This window comes from Antrostomus carolinensis, unplaced genomic scaffold (genome assembly GCF_000700745.2).
Source record: "Antrostomus carolinensis isolate BGI_N321 unplaced genomic scaffold, ASM70074v2 scaffold15983, whole genome shotgun sequence".
NCBI classification, from domain to species: Eukaryota; Metazoa; Chordata; class Aves; order Caprimulgiformes; family Caprimulgidae; genus Antrostomus; species Antrostomus carolinensis.
This window is the reverse complement of record NW_010303268.1, coordinates 1-1,592: the sequence shown is the minus strand read 5'-3', so window position 1 is coordinate 1,592 and position 1,592 is coordinate 1. Positions and strand designations below refer to the sequence as shown.

Sequence of the window (1,592 nt, the reverse complement as noted above, 5' to 3'; positions counted from 1 at the left end):
CCCCCCCCCTTCCCCCCCTTCCCGCTGGTCCCTTGGCATCTTCCAGACCATGTCCACTGGGTCCCTCAGTGATGTGGAAGATCTGCAGGAGGTGGAGATGCTGGAGTGCGATGGCCTGAAAATGGATACTAACAAAGAGTTTGGGGCATCCAACGAGAGCAACGAGGAGGGATCCAATGGCGAGAATGGCTCCCCTCAAAAGGGGAGAGGGGCCTCGGGCAAGAGGAAAAAAGTTCCCCCCAAGAAGAGCCCTTTAAATGGAGTGAGCCAGGAGGGAAAGCAGGTCCAGAGAAACGCTGCCAACGCCAGGGAGAGAGCAAGGATGAGGGTCCTTAGCAAAGCCTTCTCCAGGCTTAAGACCACCCTGCCCTGGGTGCCCCCAGACACCAAGCTTTCCAAACTGGACACCTTGAGGCTGGCCTCCAGCTACATTGCTCACCTGAGGCAGATCCTGGCCAATGACAAATACGAAAACGGCTACATCCACCCAGTCAACCTGGTAAGTCACAGCCCACCGGGGCCAGGCACTCTGCATGTGTGTGCATGGGGAGAGGTGGGCGAGGGGCTAGGACGGGGCATGTGTGGGGAGAAACCTTGGCTGTGCTTCTTACAGGAAGTCTGGTGCCAGTGGGGTGGCAAGGGGTTCTGTGTGAGAGGACAGGCTCCCAGCTGCCCTCCCAACCCATGCCCCAAGAGCTGAGCCTCGCGGGCCCCATCCGCTGGTCCTGGCAATCCCCTCCAAGGGACAGGCAGGGGCTACGCTGGCCACCGATAGGACGGGGGAGCCGCTTGCCCGAGAAATCTCAGCAGGTTGATGGCAGCTTTCTACCTGCAAGTGGGCGGGTATAGGAATGTGAGTAGAGAAAGGTATGTTTTAGGAAGGACCCAAGCCAAGGACCTAGGATTTATTTTTATCCTCCTCTCTGTCCTAGCATTTCCTGCCATAACTATCTACAAGCGCTAGCTTTTTAAAGACAGCTCTTGGGGCTCTACGCTCAGCTGCTTGGATTTGCTGGGTCCAGGATATTCCTCCTATCTTTGTAAACTGGCAAAGGAGAAATAAATACCAGTGTGGACGCCCCAGGGGGAGTGTGTCTGCCCCGGCACTCTCCACAGTCTCGCTGGGCTGCACAGTGACCCTCCTGCTGCTCCCACCATCCACAGAAAGTCTTCCTGAGCACCTTGGGGTCTCCCCGCCATACTCAGCCGCCAGAAACACCCATTTTCCAGCTCTAAAAATATGCGCAACTGATGCAAACCGGGGGTGGGCAAGATCTGCCTGGGCTCTTTTTAAACATACAGCCTCTCCATTGCCCACACGTACAGACTCTGCCAAAGAAAGGGATGGCAGAGGGGATCTGGGGACGTTTCACTGGGGTCTGGCTTTGCCTTTTGAGCTCTGGACTCTGGGGGAAAGTACGTTACCCGCTGTGTCATCTGATAAGGGCCTGGGAGATGTTTTCGTGGCTAAAAACAACAACATGGGGAAAAAAAAGTAAAACAAACCCAACACTCAATCGAGATATAAACACCCCCCAATCCCGCACAGAGGCACACCAAAACTTGTCCCCCGAGCCGCAGGAGGCCAGGGC

At 55.9% G+C, this 1,592-nt stretch overlaps 1 protein-coding gene across 1 annotated transcript; it reads left to right on the top strand.

The window, feature by feature from the left end:
- Nucleotides 1–8: 8 nt before the first annotated feature.
- Nucleotides 9–499, top strand: TCF21 (transcription factor 21; the record flags this gene model as incomplete). Its single annotated transcript, XM_010164046.2, has 1 exon — nucleotides 9–499. A coding segment is annotated over exon 1 (450 nt), but the record flags the coding sequence as incomplete, so codon positions are not given.
- Between the last annotated feature and the right edge of the window lie 1,093 nt (nucleotides 500–1,592).